General features: G+C 39.7%; 1 protein-coding gene across 1 annotated transcript in view; it reads right to left on the bottom strand.

Moving 5' to 3' along the window:
• Positions 1-20,760, bottom strand: part of LTBP1 (latent transforming growth factor beta binding protein 1) — a 371,909-nt gene that overhangs the window by 21,034 nt on the left and 330,115 nt on the right. Inside the window, exons 25-29 of the mRNA XM_019653802.1 lie at positions 10,638-10,814; positions 9,842-9,928; positions 7,823-7,951; positions 7,023-7,163; positions 5,901-6,071 (exon numbers count right to left, since the gene is read on the bottom strand). Coding sequence (XP_019509347.1) covers positions 5,901-6,071; positions 7,023-7,163; positions 7,823-7,951; positions 9,842-9,928; positions 10,638-10,814 — 705 coding nt within the window. The remainder of the gene's footprint in view (positions 1-5,900; positions 6,072-7,022; positions 7,164-7,822; positions 7,952-9,841; positions 9,929-10,637; positions 10,815-20,760) is intronic.

The raw sequence follows: 20,760 nt of genomic DNA, 5'->3' as shown, positions 1-20,760 counted from the left end.
TGAGCTGTTGTTCACCATCTTAGCTGTAGAGGGCAGTGTCACTGGCCCTCATGTGGGATCCGAACCGGGGCCCTGCTGCTCAGAGCTGGCATCCAAAACCAACCCTTAACCAATGCGCCACTCGGCCAGCCCACATTGTTCTTAATCTTAACTGCACCTTGCATGTAACAGTTTTAAACATGTTGTGCTTTGCCTTATTTAAAAATAAGATTTAGACATAATTCTATCTTATCATCTGTAGATATGCCGCCTTTAAAAAAAAGGCTGTACAGTATTTCCCACTCTATGGATTCACCAAAAATTATCAACCAATTCCCTACTGAAAGAATAGATTTCAATTTTTTTTAATGCTGGAGTGATTATATTTTTATTCCTGGCAGTCAAGTACAAGGATAATCTCTATTCCCAGAACTAGACTTTTTGAATCAAATGTATCTATATATTTTCAAACTGCTCTCTCAGCAAAATAGAGAGGACCCATCCTCTGCATTCTAATCAATACTAGTGTTTTACAAAACTTTTTAAATATTTGCCAATTTCTTTTGTGACATTTTAGTTTCCTTGGGGATTACTATTTTTTTTAACCAATCTCACCTTTCTATACAGACTTTCATCAAGAATACTGAGGGCTAAAAAAACCCCAAAAAAACAAAGAAATAAAGAAAAGAATACTTAAGGTTAAAACACCTGGGATGCAGTACATTATACCACCAATAGGTGGCACACTCCCAACACACTAAGTGTCCCACAGAGACAATTTCTTAACTTCCAAGTTTTAAATCAAGACTTTCTCAAGTCTTTATGTTCAATTTACGTATGATAAGTCTATTTGTTTAAATAATTTACTTAACATAAGTATAATTATTTTAACAAGATAACCAAGACACTGGGATTCCTGGGTACTTTATTTTAGAGTCCAGTGTTCAAATGTGTCTAATTTTCTTTCACTTGCAGGTCAATAGGTTTCAATTTCCCTGAGAAAATGGCACCCTATAAGTCTTGTAACTCATATGTATATTTTCCAGAATATTTAAGTTTATACTTTTAAGAGTATCAATGAATCAAAGCATTAAAAATTCATTTTAGATAAGTGCTCAGATTACCAAGTTTTTTTATTCACCGAGAATCACTGACTTGCTCTAATCTGTTAATTCATCAAATATATATTATCTATTGCTCCCACCAGTGTGCTAGACTGATGCAGAGTTGATGAGACACCACCACTATGTCTGCTAAGCTTACTGCCTAGTTCTAAAGACGTAGGTTTTCTCTTCTCTATGCATGCAGTGAGAAAATTTAAAAATCTCACCCTACTCTCTGGGTGACTTTTATATTGTAAGGGGTACTAACTGATCTAAGATGTGCTTTGAGACCTTGGGGCAAAAGGGAATGGAGACACTGAAGTGGTTAGGGTGCATAGATGTTGACCCAGAAAGCCTGGGCTTGAATCTGCCACTTCCGGGTGTATGACCATGGCCGACAGCAACCTTCTGGGCCTCAGGTCCTCCTCCAGCAAAAGGAGGCAGTCAGGCACCTCCTTCACAGGATGGCTCGTGGAATATCTTAATAGATGGAAAGCATTTTGAACAATGCCTGGCATTGTGCTATATACATGCTAGCTAGCATTATTTTTTTTACTATGGTGGAACAACCAAGCTACAGAAAACCCGAGAAACTCCATATCTGCCAAAGATTTCAAAGTTCTGATATTCCTATGATTTTCTTCTCGCATGACACTAAAAGTTCCCAGGAAGACAGATCAAGTCATAACCTCCTTTTCTCATTTATGATATGGATACAATGGTTCGCTTTTCCTGGCTTGGTTTTCCAGATAGCTTTTTCTCTCAGAAGCTGGCATTGCTATCATGACAAAAGAGCTCCAATTTGAGGGTCCTCCCAAAGCTGTTCAGCCCCTCCCCCCAAATATTTTAAGCGTGGGCAGGATTAGATGGTATTGAAAAGGGGAAGGACAGGAAGAGGAGGCAGGGACAGGAAGAAGGGAACCACAGCCTCCAGAAGTTGAGGCGGGGAGGCTGTCAGGACAAGACCACTTCAGCAAACTGCTCACTGTTGCATCTGCACCGCCACCCTGCATGGTCTGGAACCTTCTCCGAATGCCTGGTCTGGCCGTCAAGGCATCCTAAGCAGCCCCCTGCAAATGCACTGAATTATACAACCATGTCATTTTCTTCACGTATAGTTACCCTGACACGATCCATCGCCCTGCACTCATTTCCCCTGCGTGGGGTACAATCCACAAGACACCATTGGACTTCAGAGAACACTATGTAAGGAGCCACTCCCACCTCTTCCAACTACCAGTGCTCGTACACAGAGTCGCTGCCTTAGCAGGAATGAGTGCCCACGACCTATTGGACCAGAAGTGTGAAAGGCTGCTCTGGAGCCAAGACTTGACTTTACACTGCACTTTAATGCTCAAAGCTGATGACAAGTGCTGCGGTTTATTCCTCAAATTCCTCCAGCACCGTTTCCATCAGTAACTAATTGTTCCCCAAAGCAGTGCTGCACTCCTAAGGAGACTGGAAGTGCCTGACAGACTGGGGTTAATTCCGTGCTCATGTTAACAAACGGACAATGTGGTCCTTCTCAACTAGCAAGACATCCACGGACGGCCTATTTAAAAGCTTCAGTGACAGAAATTATGAGCAAACCAGTTTTAAAATTCACACATTCTTTTCTTCCTCTTTGAAACAGTAGTAACAGCGTTCAAGTCAGTTCTAATAAAATCAAGTTGGATGCTGTGAGATGTCCCTCAAACCTTGCTGTTGTGCTCGGAGGACCGGCAGCAGCTGCCTCACCTGGGGACTTGTTAGGAATGCATGACCCTCCCCACCTCCCCCCACCTGGGAACCAGGATCTGTTTTCTGATAAGATCTCTGGGCAGTTGATGTGTCCATTAATGTTCATGAAGCAATGGTCTAGAAGAGATAGTTTTTATATGAGGACAATTATTTCTACATTGGTCTACCCTTCATTCAAGTTCAGATGCTATTAGGTAATTGCATATTTTGTTAGAGCCTTGCATTTCAGATACATTTGAAAATGCCTGTGATTTAAGGCACCTAGCAGGAGTAGCAACAGCTGCTAATATCTTCTGAATGCTTCATGTGTCAAGCACTATTCTAAGTGTTCATATGTTAACTTACTGAATTGTCACAATAGCCCTGGGAGGCAGGTGATATTACTTTTACATGAGGACACCAAGGGACACAGAGGCAAGGTTAACAAGGCTGTGTAGATAAACAGTTGCCAAACCAAGTTTCAAACCCAGGCAACCTGGTTCAGAGCCCACGTGGTAACCCCTGTGCACTAGCTCCCCTTGGTTTCCGTACTCCAGTAGACATGTACTCAATGGGAGATGGATTCATAGAGGTATGACTGGGACACCAGGTACTAATCAAGGGAATGCCAGCCTGTCATAGGACCTCTGGAAAATGGCTTACCTTTGCTGTGGACCTCTCTCTGAATTCAGAATAGATGACCCCTAAGTCCCATTCTAGTCCCATTCTAAAATTATCATTTTAGTGGTAAGAAATACTCTTCTGGGCTGCCTAACTGATTCTTATACTCGGACCTAAATACTTAGAACAGTGCTTTTCTTTTTAAAAAAAAATCAGTTCACTAAGAAATACAAATCACACAAATATGCTCAAATTCTCTAGAAATGAGGGCGATGCATATAGGACGCCCTTTTCACGCATCCGATGAAAGCAATTTTAAAGCCTGAGTGGTAGAAAGGGTATGAGGGACAACTCATTTCAAACACTGCCAATGTGAGTGTAAATTTGTACATTATTTTTGGAGAGTAATATAGTAAATTTAAAGCGCATGTACTTCCTGAGTCAGTATTTTCATTTGTAGGGATTTTCTTACTAAGGTACTCCTGCAGGTATATATAGCATACATAGGAGTACACCAATGTTCAATGTAGCACTGTTTACAACAGGAAAATCAAGATAGAGGCAGGGTGAGGCAGGGCGGGGGTGGCAGGGGGTGGACGACCCAAAGGTCCAGTACTGGATGTGAGTAAATAAAGCATGGTACACCCATAAAACAGAGTCTGTGCAGCCATGTATCTTTCATCAATTCTAAGTTACTACCGATTATAAAAATGCATCTTGACTTAACAGGCATTAAAATGTGGGAAAATGGCTTGTGGCCACTGTCAGATGCAATCAGTTATAAGATACCCTCCATTTCAGAGATGACGAGTAAAACAAAAAACAAAGTGTACCTTAGATTGATGTTACGAATTTCTGTTTAAAATACTCTCTTAAATATAAACACATAGCAATAACTAATATAAATATAAATACATAACCATAATTAATGTGTAGGAAGAAAGGCTTGGATAATGATAAACCAACTGTTAAGAGTGAACATCTTTAAGGAGTGGAGTTCAATTCTGATGAGGTAGGTAGAGGGGACATAACATCTTTGATGAATTCTTTAGAAGGAATACATACATTATTACTGAAAAAGAGAGTGAAATACAAAGCGCTGCGTAACTAAAGCAGATGTGAGGGACTACAGCCTTGTGAGAGATGCCTCAGGACTCACTTCCAAGGATTTCACTCGCCTCTCCTTAGGGCATCTGCCTGCAGGGTCAGAGTCAACAGTAATGCTAATTACACCATTCCCTGTGTTCCTGCTCCACCTCCATCCTCCCAGCCCTCGCAACACAGGCTACTCCATTTTACAGATGAGCTGCACTGGGTGAGGTTATGTTTCCTGTGACTTGCAGCTGCTGTGCGCAGTGGTGGATCCTAGACTCAGCCTGTCTTGCCCCAGAACCTGCCCTCCTTCCACTTTGGAGCCAATGTCACTGTCATCTAGTTCTTTACGTATATGCTCTTTATCCTTTGCTCTTCCTTTCCCTTTTGCAACATTCCCAATTACTTTTTTTATGCTACATTGATTTTACATTATTTCCAAGCTGAAAAACTAATTTATGAAATAGCTTAAAAGTTGCATTCTAATTAAGTTAACTAAAAATTAATGCATTTCCTCTTTTCAAGAAATTCTTCCCCTCTTGACTATTCTGAGACTTTGTTCATTATAGGCTCACTGGATTTATATGCACACAGCATTTCTCTAGCTTTAACAAATTAATTTTAGAGTTAAAGACACAATGATACACCAAATACATTCGAGTGCTTTCCTTTGATGAGCAGAAATAGCTACAGTGGGGAGAGGAGAAATAAGCAATGAATGCACATCTCAACAGTCCCCAAAGTGCCCAGTCTCGGACCTCAGTCAGCACTTTCCAGTCCTTTTCCAATGCGAAAAAAAGGGATGAAATCAAAAGTTTGGCTCGCTGCATTTTCTCCATTTGACCAAAGGTTTAACCCAGAGCTAAAGCTTAAAAGGAGATTTTTTTCAAATATGTTTTCACTCAGTTTCTACTCTCTTCCTTTATTGTTCTAACACCTTTCTTCACTTTCTCACTAGGAGGTTGACATAAAAATTTGAAGATTTTTTTCATAGTCCCTCATTTTTTATAGTCTCTGAATACTTTTTGCTCTAAGTAGAAACTATTAGTAATGAGAAGAACTGTAGGGAAAAAGAGAAGCATCAGGAAATGTAAACTCTAAAGACCTCTGCTACCAACTGCTAAGTTGCATCATGTTTCTTTGGGTCATTTATCATTTTTTGGGGACATGGAATGAGGGTTTCAAAAATTAATGATAGGGTCTGGATTGGGGGTAAACCAGAAGACAGATGGTTATGCAATCCTGTTCTTCCCCTCCCCCCCACAGACACCTCTGATGGAAGTAAGGTATCAGGAGTGAACGTGAAGATATGTAAGTAAAAGCGAAATGTCAGCGCCCAGACGAGGTGAGAGGAACGTGTTCGGAAAGAGCTGGATACGGGCTCACCTGAATCCTTCATCGGGCAGAGGGCGCACTGCATACCCCAGGCCTCTCCATACAAACAGCAGCACTCAGTGTAAGTTGTCTGCTTGCCAACAAGGGGCCGGCTACACACATACTCATCACTCAGATGCTCCCAGCACAGATCTTGGTAGACATCGGTTTCTTCGATTTGTTCTGAAAGGGAAGACATGGTTCCATGACAATTGCACTGTTATTCCTATTTCATAAACACTGTGGTGGAAGCCAGCAAGTCTCAAAGTTTCCATCCCTGTTTCTAAGAGTGACTTCCAAGGAAAAGTCTGAAGCCAGCCTGGTCTTTCCATGGATCAAACCTCTGTCTTCTCCTCTTGGGTGCCCTTCCATCTGCTGAAATTCAACCTGCCCATCATGCTCCAGTTACATCCTTCTCTCTACAGCTTTCGTCATGACATAAAACATCCCGTCATCTTGCCTGTGCTTCATGATCCTGATGGACTTCTCATTCTTTCCATCTTTGCCTTTTCACATTGACTCTGTCAAATCCCCCCACTTCTTTCTATATAATGTTTTTTTAGATTCAGGTTCTCTCACCCATTTCTTCTGGCAAAGCCTTGGACTACGGACACTTCATCCTAGAGTCTGAAATCCTAACTTTTCTACCTGATGTGATGACGGACTGATCAATCATGCCGGTGATCAGTGGCACATCTCATTGGGAACGAACAGGGATTCCTATCAGTGGACTTCAGGGCTCTCCACCTCCTAGCTGAACCACACCCTCCGTTCTGCCCAGCCTCATCTACTGGGCAGATTGTCCTCCGGTGCAATCTAGGGAACCTCCTGAACTTACATCTTCCTCAGCTGCCTATGAGGGTTAAGTGTTTTCAACCATCAAGCACAGAGCAGCTCTGCCATGTGCTCGGTCACTCCATATTCTGTTGTCCATTAAACGGGTATGTTCAGGGTATTAAATCTCCTACATACTGATGATACACATCTTATGATTTTTCTTAGCATCTCATTTTCATTATTTCAAATTGCCCAAGGAGTCAACTTTTCTCTTTTCCAATAGCTCACATTTCAGTCAAAAGGAAAATCTTATGACATTTACTTGGACACAGACTTGCATTTCACCTCCCAACATACCGTGTGATTCAGTTGGTCGTATACACCTTTTTTCTGATGCATCCAGGACCATTGGGTGGGTGCAGAAGCAGTTATAAGAACCTTCCGTGTTAATGCACTGGCCATCAATACAGCTGTTGGGGTCTTGACACTCATCCATATCTTCAAAAAAAAAATTATTAAAGAAAATCAGCAACCAGTTGCACCTCACATACTTATCAAACTTTGCACACTGCTACATTTAGTCCAGATTCCAGGGGCTGCCATATTTTAATTAACTACACATCACCATCCAAAAGTGAACAGCTCTGACTATAAAACGGTGAAGTTGTATTGATTGGAAAAATAATGTCACCCTGCTGCTGCTGACATTAAATGAGGAAAGAAAACATTTAAGAACAGGACATGCTTAGAAATTTAAGGTAAAATGCCTCGTTATGATAGTTTTAAAGTTATTTCCTTTTGCTATGTTTTTCTTTTTAGTGTATATGGTTTTCTGCTTAAGCATTGAAGTCTGGGTCAGTATTTAAAAATGACTTTCACTTGCATGGTATGAGTGATGAAATAGGAGGTTCCCCAGAACAAAAGGAACCTGAATTATAATTCCACATTGAAAATTAACTCTTTGTTTGAAATCTATTCAAATAGTAGTATGGAGGTTTTTTTATTTTCTTAAACTTTGCTCAAGAAAAAGATTCATAAAACATTTACAGATCTTTTAACAGGTGATTTAGAATCAAAGAAATCCTGTTTTTACTACACGGCGTTACTTTTTTCCATCTGTATATTTTCACAGCGCACTATATCCTCTTAAAACTTACCAAAACACTGCAATTTGACGGGATCATAGTATGTCCCTTGCTTACAGTAGCATTCATAACCAGGCTGAGTGTTCAAACAGAAGCCATTTTTGCAGATTTCTTGTCCAAAGAGTAGGCATTCATCTGCATCTGTGGGGAAGAAATGGAACAACAGAATGAGGTGTTAGCTGTGGTCTTTTAGTAAAAAGGAAGAGTCTAACCAATATTGGGCTTCACATTAGATACTGTAATATTTATAGTCCAAAGAATCTTAAAGACACAGCAACATAAAATTCTTAACGTTAGGACTAATTCACAGATATAGAAACATAATCAGGCTTGTCTGTGATATTTAAGGAACAAGGCCCAAAATATTATTAGAGAAGCTATATTTGTAAACATGGTTTCTGGGAAGCTACCTTGTATCTGATGAAACAGTCTATGAAACTCTAGAATGGCACCAACACTGTTCTCTGGAGAATATCCTGTAAGAAATGTGCCTTCCTATAAATGTATATATTTTAGCTCATTAACTGGTTGAGATGAAGAAAGTGAGGGGCGTTTGATACAACTTGATGAAAGTTTTCTTTCTGGATGACAATGATAAGCTAATGAAAGCACAAGTTGTAAAGGGTGTTGGCAGACCCATTTCTCCACAGAACTTGGAGTGCTTATCAGCTCCCAAACCTCAGTTTATTCGATGATAAACCGAAGGTAGTAGGAACATCTACCTGATAGGACTGAAAGGATTCCATGATAGAAAAATCCATGTATAGAATTCAGTATGCTCTCCAAAAGTGTTGCCTATTGCTTTTATTGCTATTATTATCATCAGTTTTCGCATTTTAGAGCTCATGCCATTTAGTCCTCATTTTAAAAACTGAAGATTCCACAGATAAATTGCTGAAAGTTATACAGCTGGAAAATGGGAAAACCAAGTTCAAAATATATGGCTCCTTGAATTTAATATTCTTCCAACCCTTTATAGTGCTGCTAAGATAGATAGAGGGAGGAGGAATTTCGTTTTCTATAAAACAGGGGATGACTTTCTGGTGAAATCAGGACTTCATTCCATAATATAAAGTGAGATTTAACTACATCTCTGCAAAAACATATATGTGAACTTAAAATATCATTAAACACATATCACCAACCAAGTCTTGTTATTTAATTGGACTAAATCATAGATGTATTTTAAAAACACATATGGAATTTCTTATCCAGCTACTGGATTATACCATATTATTAAAGTGCTAGTTTTCCAAAAAAGGATGAACAATAAAAAAGGTTTTAGTCTGTTTTCCATTGACTTAGCAATTTTCAATATTAAATTTTACAGAAAAAAATCACTTTGTATATAAAAGGTCTTAATATCTCTATCGTGGAAATGTCAAAAATGAGTGGTTAGTGAGGAAATATTCATACATGTGGTTTAAATTTCACCAAAGTAAAATGGCTGTACATTTATTTTAGAGTTATAGACTAATAGCATTAAATATATAAAACACATCTACTTTTGCTTTCTTCTTTTTCATTCCTTATTATGGATCTGTGGCCATTGGTAGAAGTTCCTAGAAACAGTACAATGAGTTCTAAAAGAACAAGAATTTTAGCTCTTTTGATGACCATTAAACCAACATGATGATGGTCAAATTTATATGGTCCTAATATATGGTTTCTAATATACTTCTGGAATAGAAGAATAAATTTATTAAGTGCAGAATTTTGTATTAGGTACTGTAACATATTATCTAATTTAATCCTCATGGTAACTTTTGAGACATTATTCCTATCGTAGAGATGGAAACTGAGAAGGTTAAGTGATGTCCCACCATCACACAGCCTTAAGTATTCTAACTCCCAAGCCACGCATTGGCTCTGCCCAGAGTCCACAGGAGCTTTCTTCCAAGGGTAGAATTAAAGGCTTTGTAATCAGTTTCCATGGCTCAAAAGGACTCTAACTCTGTGACCCAAGCAATGGTTTTACTTGAATGCCTGATAGGCACATATGTTAAAAATTAATTACTACTTGATTCTCACCTTTATAGTTCTCGCCACCAACATCGTAAGAGGATTCACCAGTGGGAACAAAACCTTTCCCTCTAGGACACATTTCAGTGAATTCAGCTGATTTCAGGAAAAAAAAAGAAATAAAGAAAGAAAGAAAGAAGGAAAAAAAATCAACATCTTCCATGAATATGTATTTTAAATTCAGTTTGGCTTTCTCTTACTCAGTAACTTTAAGGCAAATCATGCCATCTAATTCAGGCAAATAAATTCAGTACAATCTCAAAAATTATGGATTAGGTGCAAATAAGTCTAAATATTTCAGAACTTTACTTACAATGTTTTAAAAACCTTCCTAGTTCACCCATGTTTTACCTGATGTTATGATTTATTTCTCCATAACTATGGTCTCTAGTATTTTAAAGGTTTAATAAGAACCCACCAAGCAAATCTTAGCTTAAATATGCCATCTCTAGTTATGGATAATGCTGTGTCATTGTTAGCAAAAAAGAATGGTTTTAATTTTAAAATGGGATAAAACTGAATTAACTCGCTGCCAAAATATCATACGACACCTCACTGTAGCAGTATATTTGGTGATGGACAGAGCTTTTAGAATTCAGATTGAGGTGGGATGGGGGTGATGGTTCCATATCTGAATGAAACTCGCTATTAGGTCATCTCACCTCAATTCAAATATGTTAGCTACCAGTGAATGCCATACTTCACTTCAAAGCTTCAGTGTAGTAACCAAAATGAAGACCTCCCAAGACCCATGGACACCACTGGATCAGACACAAGAGTGAAACATCACTTAGCTGACTCTTACCAGTCCCCAAGACGGGGCAGGGGAAGATCTCACAGTTATCACCCCACCCAGCACCAGAGGTACAGCAGCATTCTTGTTTGGTGACGTTGGGGGCCAGCACGTTATCACAGAGACTGGCATCATTGAGATTATAGTAGCATTCTTTCTTTTCTTCTCTGGGTTGCTCTACCTCTACACCTAAACAGAGTGGAGAAAGTGCAAAGAGGGTTGATGAGACACATCAGACCTACATGTCTCACCGCAGAGGAGAAGACACAATGATAACAGAAGACCCGATGTGTCAGCAGCATTTCATTTACTGAACACTGCTTTCCACGTTCCGTGTCAGATTCTTCCACTGCAAGATAAAAATGTACTTGAATCCTGATTTTTGTGGATTTCTAACACACGCCAAGAGTGTAAATCTGTCAAAGTCATTTCCTTTTACATTAACCAATTATTTTCTTCTTATAAATGGGGCTGTGAGTAGTTTCCATATCTGCTTTCTTGCCAAACAGGACTGTTCTTTACTGAGCTATAACACCTAGTTAAATCAATGAAAATTTCCCCAACACTTGAACAGAGATGTGGGGCCACACATAATATTTAACCCTTAAGTGGTTATTTGAACCAACCGTGCCACCAATCTTTTCTGAATAGAACAAAGCAAAAGATGGTGACCAGAAAAATACTGTAGTAGCCTGGAGTCTATACTGAAAATCAAACTACTTAAATTGCTGCAGATATATATGACTTCGAATGAAATAGTGAGTGCCAGGTAAGCACCAAGGTAGAATTTCAGGGCTGGTCCTAGTCCCGGCTCAAGTGTGTCCTAGAGGAAAATACATTCTAAGAAACTCAGTCTAACCCTCTGTGATAAAAGACAAACAAGGTGATGTGATAGAATACAAATGAGAGCAAAATCCACCTACTGTTAGATAATACCAAAAATAACTTAATCCTACCAGGTTTGAAGTCTATGAACAAGTTTGTGCTTTTAAAAATGACCAATATTAGACTTGGCGAGTAATCTAATCCCTTCCCTACCATATGCTATGAAGTCAAATTACTGCTATGATCCAGTTAGAACTTATTAAGTTTTTATTTGATACTACATCACATAAGAAGCTGACTACCACCGTGACAACTGCTTCTAATGAAATTTTTTCATGACAACTCTGCTGTTTCTAGATTCTTGGAAAACAAAACATAAAAAACCAGTAGGGACAAAGAGAAAACATTTGCCAGTGAGGATAAGACTATAAGACTTTAATGTCAACACCTTTTTTTTTTTCAATTGCTAGATTAGGAAAACGTAAGGAGTTATTTTTACAATAGCTTCCTCTATATTTTATTTTGGCGGCGTCAGGTTGACTGTGGAAGCTTGATTAGTGTACCAAAGAGCAATGGTGTTTTTAAAATCTTAAGTATACAAAATTCTCTCAGAAAAGCTACCCTTTATTTCCTCGTATGGCATTAAAAATAAGCAAGGCAGTGACCAAGCTTTAACATATCTATTACTCTTCGAACACAGAGTATCAAAGATCCCTTGAACACTTGATTCTGGCTAATTCTCAGATTATTCTGTCTGACAGATTTCAGCTTGGACTCTAACTTAGTGTTAATTACTGATGACAAATTCAAACCTAGAGTGAGTGTCCAGGAAAAAAACTGAAATGCTGATTCCTATGCAGCAGTTTTATGAAGTGGTTTTAAATAATTTCCTTGTGTGTGAAATTGAATACAACCTGCCACTTCCCTCACCTCATCTAGCTAGCTCTTCTCGTGTGCAGAGGACAGAAATGTGCTTAGCCTACTCCAACGGCACAGATCACCATCACCAGTCATTCTCTTCAGGAGGACCTCCAAGTTCACACATGGAATCATTTGGGAAAACCAAGGGTAGGTATTTTAAATTATTATTAAATCAATCACGAACCCTGTAGATTCTACAGTGTAGAACATGTTATAAACTTCCTCCAATGTTTGTGAATAAATTGACACCCTACTACTATGAACTCTGCTCAATTATTTTATTTAGTTAGCCTAAAAATGCAGCTAGCTGTTCATGAATGTAAAACAGAAATACAAATCAAGTCAGTAACACAACTAATTTTGCCAATCAAGTTTACAGCTTGGGCTAAAAGAGGACTCAATAACTTGTTTTTTTTTCCTTCTTTTCTTTTTTTCTTATGTACAAAGTTGTAGGTATGTCAGAGTGTTTATTACAAAATGGAATGCTATAGAGTAGGACATCACTGAAGACTATAGCCATAGGTAATCAGAAACCACAGGCTTCTGCCTGAGTCAAGGCCTGTGAAAAACTATATATATGAATGAACAGTTCTCTACAATGTTCAGAATACGGCATAGAAACTAAGCAATAAGATAAAACTATCTCTGCTGTTTTTCCTTTTTCTTTGCAAGGGAATTCACAGGTTATTGCATAAGGGAAACAATCAATAATATCATTGTAGTATTCTGGTTTTGCATTGGTTATTTCAAGTTTTGCTCTGACTTTCTTTCCAAGCAGTCTGAAAGTTCAATGTTTACACAGCTGAAATTGAGGATTAGTCAGGCCCTCATCCGTGTTTGGAAAGAGAAGCAAATTCTTTTTGAAAAACTGGTCCACAAAGGTCATTCTGTGAAAAACTACCATTTCCCTATCTTCCTAATAATTAAATAATTAACCTTCTAGCGCATTTTTTCCACTTGAGGGACACTCTCATCAGTAGATACATGGGATGTGATTTCCTTAAACAATCTCTGTTTGAGTTCAGGTCACTGCTGCCAGGGAAGAAATGTTTCCATTGGAAAACAATGAAAAAAAAAATCGATGGTTCTAAAAAGAAATGCCAGGCATTAAAAAGAATGACTTTTTTCTTAAATATTTTATGAATAAGATTAGCCGTACTACGTATCTCATGCTAGAGACTTCTAAGAAATATATTATTTTGCCTCCAGCATTTTCAGATTTAATTTTTTAATTTGTATTAAGAAGTTGGCTTAACATCTGTGTGCACACAGCAACTGGTGTATTTTCATCCTGGGGGCATGACTGGCGATAAGAAGTTGAGTTTTTGGACCTTTTATATGTGCGCTTTCTTGGGCTTTGTGAGTAACTCCATGGGACAGAGAGTGCAGTTTATAAAGCATCCTCTCTTTCCAAAAGAGAACATCTAGGTCGGGTCAAGGCCCCAGTGCTTCGTGCTGTCCCAGACTTCTAAGGAGCTCAGCTATCTTAGCATCTCGATTAGCATGAGTGGGTTTCCGCTTTGTTGTTTTTCCTTTCATTTTCTTTTTTCTCTTTGAGACAAATGGGGAGGGGCAGCAGATAATATTTGCAGGTGTGGAGTTCAGGTGCAAGGCCACACAGACAATCGGGAACACTTGCTCTCAACAGAAAGTCGAGGGTTGGAGCTGTAGGTGCTGCTCATGTAGTTCCTAGGTGCTTCAAAAAGCTCCTTTTCTCTTGGTTGGTCAGACAGAAGGGGGTGTGGGCATTCACTTACAGGACTGCTTTCTGCTATCTGCTTTAGTCTTTTCCCCAGTATGTCTACTTTTAGGCTTGCGGCTGGGGTGAGGAAATCTGGAACATTTTTTTGGTTAAAGCAGATAAGCATTCTTTTTTTTTTTTTTTTTTTTTTAAAAAAGCTTTTCTATGGGGGAATTGGGGGAAGAGGAACAGACAAGTTGCTGTCGTTTTGTTCTTCAGTCTAGCTGTGGAGGATGTTGCTTCATTGGCCCAAGCTGGCACCATCATTGCGCTCTTCCCAGGAGAGGCAGATCAGTCGCAGGCTTCTGGACGGCCGCTCACTGCGGCTGCTGGCCGCTCATGCTGGCTGCTGGCTGCTGGCTACACACGGTAGCCCATGGCAACCCACTGCCACAGGGGCTGCAGCCTACGCCATCGCCAGCGACTCATGGCAGCCCAGCTCCAGGTTGAGCTGTTGTTCAGCATCTTAGCTGTAGAGGGCAGTGTCACTGGCCCTCATATGTGGGATCCGAACTGGGGTCCTCTGGCATCCCAAACCAGCTCTTAACAAACGTGCCACTCGGCCGGCCCTGACGAGCATTCTAACTGGACCTTTGTCTTTGATTTCGCTTTCCATTTACAATGTTTCTGAAGGTCTATGAGCTAATCCTCTATAACTCCTGGGATAGTCAGGATTATGACAATGACCACAGAGTAATAGCACAAACAACAGCCATCCACAGTCCCGAAAAAGACATCAATTTATACAACTCTGTGAGTGTGGTAAGGGTCAACAATTCAACAGAATTACTCAGGAAACTTTAGTCTCTTTTTTATTTTTAAAACTACCACAGGCACTCATGTTTTCTACCAACGCATATTTTTATAAGAAAAGGAATTCTAGTGTAATATTCCAAGGAGGAGTAAAAGAAAACTTGGAAATCCATATATATCTTTTTTTCCTTAGTTTTCTCATTCAAGGACTTGGAAGATGGGTGTGTGCTTATATGTGTGTGTGTGTGTGTGTGTGTGTGTGTGTGTGTGTGTGTTTTAAGTGGAATTCAGGAGAAAGCCATTTAGTGAGTTTCAGAAAACAAGTACAGACAATATGAAATGACTGGATATGAAGGGATGCAAATGAAAAGGAAGACTGTGGAAAGGTGGTAACTTCAGATGATAAAAGATGTGAAAGAAGTCAACATAAAGGTTAGAAAGCAAAAAATTAGAGAAAAAATACTCTGAAAGAAGATTCCTCCACACAGTTCCCATCCTTAAAGAGGTCAATCAGGTAAGGAGTCAGGCCATCACAGAGCTGGGAGGGCAAGTCCTGGGCACCTACGCCACACTGCGGAAGGATGGGGTGGGCGAGGTTATCACAGAAGGCTTCCTGGAGGAATTGACATTTGAGCCACGTTCTTGAAAAATAAAATTTTAAAAAATTGGCCAGCACATAAAGTGTGATGGGGTGAAGGGTAAAAAGTACACCTGCCCTGAGCTCTGTGTGGGTGGAGTGGGGTGAAGGGATACCTGGTGTGCAGAGGGAGTCCTAGAATCGACTGAGAGAGCCTGGGGAATGGGGGGGTGAGGTGGGCGGGATGCATTAACATGTGAACAAGTGAGAGCTGACTTAGGTGCTGGGGTAGGAGACAACACCAGTCTCTGCTAGAGACCGCAGGGCCTCATACTTAAAAGGCATGCAATAAGTACTTCCCAGACTAAATGCAGGGTTTTGTTTTAATTTTTTCCTGGTGAAGGAGGTAAGAAGAAAATGGGAGAAGTGAGCCTGGGGTAGGAATAGGCTGAGGAGAAGGTAACAAGAGGAAGTCTGTGATTTATGGTGATCTTACTAGAAATTGGACAAGTTAGGATAAGACAAGCGGGTAGGTATGGGTAAAAGAAGAGACTCCTGAAAGCAGAATAAAACACTGCAAAGAAAGGCAAATGAGAGAGACACACTAAGATGGGCGGGAACAGGACAGACAGATGCAGAAATGAGCAGGTGTCCCAGCAACACAAGCCCTGTCCCAGGTATGTGTGCATCACGAGAGGCTGTCAAGATGGCTGCGAGACTCAAGCCACATGGGAAGAGACATGCAAAATGTCTGGAAACATTTAAAAGACAATGTACAAACCATTCCTCTCGAGGCCTTATTTATAGCAAATTATAGGGTCCAAAATGCATTTCTAATGCAAAAGTGTGGGTGTCTCTTGTAGCATTAAGACAAAATGGTTTATATATACAGTTTGTGTCTGTCACTTTGATCACCTGATGTCAGTTCATTCAAATATCAACATCTCTTTGTTAAAAACATATTATTTTAGATACTATATGTAACCAGCAGAAAACGTATAGAAACAAAGCATGGTCTGGTAATCGGTAAACTCTTCTCACTACCCTCTTTGAATGTAGGAAGAAACCTGACCCAACTTAAAAAAAAAAAAAGTGAGCATATTTTCTTCAGCCTTGCCTACACTTATGGTATAGATCCATTACAAAAATACAATAAGGCCTTGGGAGCTTTATGGCATTTTACAGTGCTTGCATTAAAAATAATGTGGTCTCACTGTCTTTAATTTTTTTTCCTACCAAAGGTCTTTTTTTCCAATCAGAAATTATTTTTTAAAAACTCTCTTAATGTTAATTGATTTCACAGGTTAACTAAACACATTAGGGGAAAAAAACCAAAAAACCCTACTCTGCCAAATAAAACAGTTGAATTACGTGGATTCCTGCCTTAAAAAAAAAATACATACATACACAAAATTTAGTAATGGACCTCTCTAGGAAAATAGAACAAGAATGCTGTTTGATTTCAATTGTCAGAACCATGAGGATGGTTTGCACGTGTCCGATAGCAGAGAAATACTCTTTTTTCTCTTTTGTACCACTTGTAATTTAACCAAAGAACATAGAGGAACTATCCCCCTACATAGAAGTGTGACTAGATAACTTCAGTTAAGTGTGCCCCCTTTCTATCTTCGATGAGTATTTTTATTCTACAGAACTAGCTGGGAATGAGTTGGTGGGGTATAGAAGAGACACATTCTCCAATGTGGAGAGGCAATTTTATTCAATAGTTACTTAGTGTCTGCCATAGGTTAGCACTGCACTAAGCAGAGAGCTAGGGTACAGGGGATGCAAAGCAGAGTAAGACCGGGTCACGTTGCCCCACTAATGGATTTGGACTTCATGCTGTAGGAAGTAGGAAACAGTGAACAGTCTTAAGAAGGATTTAAAACCAGATTTAGATTTTAAAAATGCAAACTGTGGCAGCAGTGTGGAGCAGGAATTGATTGATGGGACAGGCAGGAAGACAGGTCAGGAGGCTACAGCGGGAGTCCAGGTAAGAGACGCTGAAGGACTGGCCCAGGGCCGCGGTAACAGAGGAGCAGGGAGAGATCCGAGGGGTACTACTGAGGCAGAATGGGCAGGATGTTGCTATGGTTTGGATGGACGGGGAGAGAAGTTAAAGTTGACTTCAGGATTTCCAGTACTGATGTTTGGCAATTAATGAGTGAACACAGGGAGGGAAACAGATTGGAGAGGGAATGGTAATTAATTTGGTTTTGGATTCTACCAGGCAGAGACACTGACAGGACGCCCTAGGAGAAAGGTCCAATCATTGGCAGCTGGAAATAATAGGATGGCAGTCAGGAGAGAAGTGGAGGCAGAAGGCGGACTTGCAGTCTACATCTTACAAGTAATCGTTGACTCAGGGGAGAGGATAAAATATCCCAAGAGAAGAATAGAGAGTAAGAGACAGGGCTAAATGTGGAGCTCCCTGAGACATTATTATTTAAGGACTGGGCATTACAAAGTAGAGTCTAAGAATGGGATAGAAAAAGACCAGTTCAAGAAGCAAGAGGATACAGGAAGGAGTAATGTCCTGAAATCAGTCCAACGGAAAAGAAGGGAGGGAAGATTAGAAACCATTACCATGGTTTCTGAAGATGGCGTCTGTGAGGAGACTAATGGCTTTAGCATATACACACTCACTGAGGACCAAAGAGAAAGGAGCTTCACGCAGATGAAGAGTCTGAGGTCTGATCTCAGCATGTTGAGGATCAAATGGGAGACAGTGCTATCAAGGTGGGGTTGGGGGGTGGGGTATGGATGTGCCTTCAAAGAGTCTGGAAGTCAACATGGTGACAAAGAATATCCCTAGACGATGACACTGCGGGGGATTTTCTTTTTTGATATATTTTTGTATTTGCCAGTTTTCTAGGAATAAGGTGCATTATTTTAACAATGAGAACAAAACAAAGAAATAAAGTGAACATGAAGCCCATTTTTAGAAGGATTTGGTGCAATGGGGTCCTCAGCCTCGAGAAGTAGAATGGAACTGGAAAGACCCCTGAGTTGGGTGCCTGTGCCAATTCTACCAAGCAACAGCTGGAATGACCCTAGGAATAAAACTCAGAACTTCCCTCTGGACTGTGGCTTCCTGACTGAAAATAAAAGAGCTGGCTGGCAAACCACTACAGTATTTTCTTGATTGTCTAGGGTCTAGCTTGTGATGTGAGAATAAGCTCTCAAATATATTAGAGAAAAATGATATTTAAGGAAACCCTATAATGAATTGTGTTAAGAACAATTATTTTAGAATGCAATCAATCACTCCAATTTATGTTTTATAATTTCTGATGCTGTCTTTTTTTCTTTCTTTCTTTTTTCTTTTCCTTTTCTTAAAGTGAGGAACACCTACATTGTACCTTCTGTTTTAAAAATAAAATTCCTTTCCTACCACAGTCTCCTCTATGCACTAATCAAGACAGAGAACAGTATTTGGGGGGAAGGCTTGAAGGCTGCAGTTGCCAAGACTAAATATTTACTGCTTCTTTTAGAGTGCCCAAGGACATAAAGTTTTTATTGAGCAATTATCACAGGCACCGAGGAAATGAAAGCATCAGGCTACATTTCACATCCGTGCCCTCTTAAACGTGATGAGTGGTCTGGTAGGGACATTTTTTAGTTCTTTCTGCTTCAGGTGCTTCTCAGCAATGTACAGCAATGTAAATTAGTGGCCAAGGGCCCAAGCAGTGAAAAGCAGTAGACCAGGCCTAAGGAAAATTAGGTGGGAGGCAAGACGTAGTTTAGACATAAAAATCCTAGGACATTAAAAGTTCAAAAGTACCTGAAAGGCCACCTGGGACAACGTCCTGCTGGAAACGGGTGCCTCCTGCCAGTGGGTACCCCACCTGTCCTTGCATACCTCCAGGAAACACCCGCAATTTCATGAGACAGGTGCTTGCTAACTGTCTCTAGTTATCGAGAGGTTCTTTGGCATGCTGATCTGAAATCTGCCCTTCTGACGCCCACCCCTAAGTCCCAGTTCTGCCCTCGGTATGATACCACCTGAGGTTATTATGCTACTGCTCACCCCTGGACCATCCGTGGTCCCGGGGAAATCTTACAGCCAAGTGAAAATGTTATAGTCTATATTGCAAATTTATACTTCCTGATTACTTTTCAGAAAGGATGAGATCCATGAGCCTAGCATGGATGTAATGACAATCATTGGCATCCTTGTCAAAAAAAACTTTAAAATTTGGTAAAAATGTTTTTTTCTGTGTAACAGCAGATTCATTGGCTGGTGTATGATACAAACTCTAGCCTCCATGTAACCAACTTGCTGGATTAACGGCTGTTCTCTTGCCCTTTGAAAACATCCTGGCTAATGCCCACAGCAGGTAGAATGCCCTGTGTGAGGGCAGGACTACACACTTCTGATCTTCCATGTTGAACCGTATGCTGACCAAGGCTCAGCTCTATTTATTCTCAAACATTCTGTGCCAGTGTACTGATTTTATAATTATATAATCAAACAGTATATAACCAATAAAATACAAATGTGAGTAGAAGAATTGTTTCTAGAACAAAAAGCTTTAGAAAGTTTATTCAGCAAAGAGAATGCTATCAAATAGTTGTGGATAAGACAACTTTAAAAAATTGAGATAAACTACAATGAATAATCTAGAGAGATTTTGCACTCGCTTACTTTTGTAAAGGCCTTTAAATTCCTATTCCCTTTAATGTTGGTGGTGTACATAATGCATAATAGATATGGTTTATACAAGACAGGCCAGCAGAACTCTCAACAATGGACTTTCACTCAAAGAAAGAATGAATGTGCATTTATATGCTTTAAGTTAAAATTTAAATTTTTAATGGATGTTATCTTTTATGATTTGCAGATTCAATCACCTTTTTCAAACAACTAATCAATTATTGGCTCTGTGAAGGCTCCTGTTGCATTTTATAGCTGACCTGTCTCTCAGGACACTATGATTAAGATATCATCACAGATAACTGTAAGATCCATATCATCAAAATTTGCCAAGAACTATACAAATCGAGGTATGGTAGGATCAGAGATACTAGGAACTACACAAATGAATACGCTTCACTGGTTATTGTTTAGTCAGATTATACTGACATGAACCAATAAAACAATTGAATATGTAGAGAATTTAGTAGAAGTCAGAAAACTATGGGGAAAATAAGCAAGAAGCCCAGAAATAAAAAGATTAAATAATGTTAAGAAGAGGGAGAAACTATGTATTCATTGGCAGACAAGCTTTATGAAGCTGAGTATTCAAAACAATGCTCTCTGACAAAGCAGGAGAGTACTTAGTGAACTCTGACTGGAAGAACTTTCCAGAAGGAGA

The sequence above is a fragment of the Hipposideros armiger genome, unplaced genomic scaffold, assembly GCF_001890085.2.
Source record: "Hipposideros armiger isolate ML-2016 unplaced genomic scaffold, ASM189008v1 scaffold_207, whole genome shotgun sequence".
NCBI classification, from domain to species: domain Eukaryota; kingdom Metazoa; phylum Chordata; class Mammalia; order Chiroptera; family Hipposideridae; genus Hipposideros; species Hipposideros armiger.
This window is presented reverse-complemented; position numbering and strand designations above follow the sequence as displayed.